The sequence below is a fragment of the Plasmodium reichenowi genome, chromosome 9 (genome assembly GCF_001601855.1).
Source record: "Plasmodium reichenowi strain SY57 chromosome 9, whole genome shotgun sequence".
NCBI lineage: Eukaryota > Apicomplexa > Aconoidasida > Haemosporida > Plasmodiidae > Plasmodium > Plasmodium reichenowi.
In genome coordinates, this window is record NC_033654.1 from 1,068,452 (window position 1) to 1,069,792 (window position 1,341).

General features: G+C 18.3%; 1 protein-coding gene across 1 annotated transcript in view; it reads right to left on the reverse strand.

The window, feature by feature from the left end:
- PRSY57_0925900 (phosphatidylserine decarboxylase) overlaps positions 1 to 388 on the reverse strand; it is a gene marked incomplete at both ends in the record, with an annotated part of 1,062 nt that extends 674 nt beyond the window's left edge. The window contains one exon of the mRNA XM_012907498.2: positions 1 to 388. This exon is cut by the window's left edge and continues 674 nt beyond it. Within this exon, the coding sequence (XP_012762952.1) occupies positions 1 to 388 (388 nt within the window).
- Positions 389 to 1,341: the final 953 nt, after the last annotated feature.

Here is a 1,341-nt window from a genome sequence, read left to right on the forward strand (position 1 = left end):
CATTCAAATCTCCTATAGGTCTCGTGTCTTCTCTAATATATCTCGAAAAAAAATCACCCAATGATTTATACGATTCTATAGGATATTTTATTTCTTCTTTATTTATATTTAAATATTTTATAAAAAAATTATATACATATAATCTATATGAGTGAGGTATCTCAATATTAAAGATTTTCCCGGTTATCCTACTACGTGTTCTCCCAAATAATAAACGAGTCCAAAACAAACGACTACTCTGCTCAACATTCGTCTTATCTTCATATACTGTTAACACCTCGTGATATTTATACTGAAACATAAAAATAAATGATAATATCGTTACGCCTGTCAAGAGGTATTTCTTGTGTAGCGAAAAGAAGCTCGAAGGCGATTTTCCTTTGCGCATTTTACAATAATAAAACTAAAAAAAAAAATAAAATAAATAAATAAATTATAAAAATGGTTATATGTATTATATGACCAACTTTAAAAAATTCAGAATGAAGAAAAAAAAAAAAATATATATATATATATAATATATATATATAAACATATTAATACAACATTCATAAAATAATATCATATATATATATATATATATATATATATATATATATATATATATATATATATATTTATATTTATATTTATATTTTTATATATTCATATTTATATTTTTATATATTCATATTTATATTTTTATATATTCATATTTATATTTTTATATATTCATATTTATATTTTTATATATTCATATTTATTCATTTCATATGTGGTTATAGTCAGCTTTGTTTTGGAATGTATCCATTTCTTTATTTTTTTTATTTATACATATATACTTTTTTTCCATCTTTAAAAATGAAAATAACATATAAATGATATGTAAATAATATGTACATATTTATATTGTATTCCATTTTTCATAAAATTAATTATGAATGTAAAAAATAAAACATATACAAAAAAAAACACCACTTCACAATTTGTTATTTGCATGCCTTGTTTTTTTATATATAAATAGTTGTTTTACTACATTTATTTATTTATTTATTTTCACGTTTTTTTTTTTTTTTTTTTTTTTTCTTAGTTTCTCAACCATACATTGTGCCCTTTTCTTAAACATATGTAAGCTTTGGATATATAAATATAAACATAAATATAGAAATATGAATGAATAAATATATAAACAAAAATAAACTTACATATATATATTTATATATATATACATATTCATAACTTTTTATTTATACATATATGTTTATATATCTAAACACATATATAGACATGCAACAAGTTTTTATAAATTCCTTCATTTTATTATTATTTTTTTTTTTTTTTATTTGCATATTTTCCTACCTT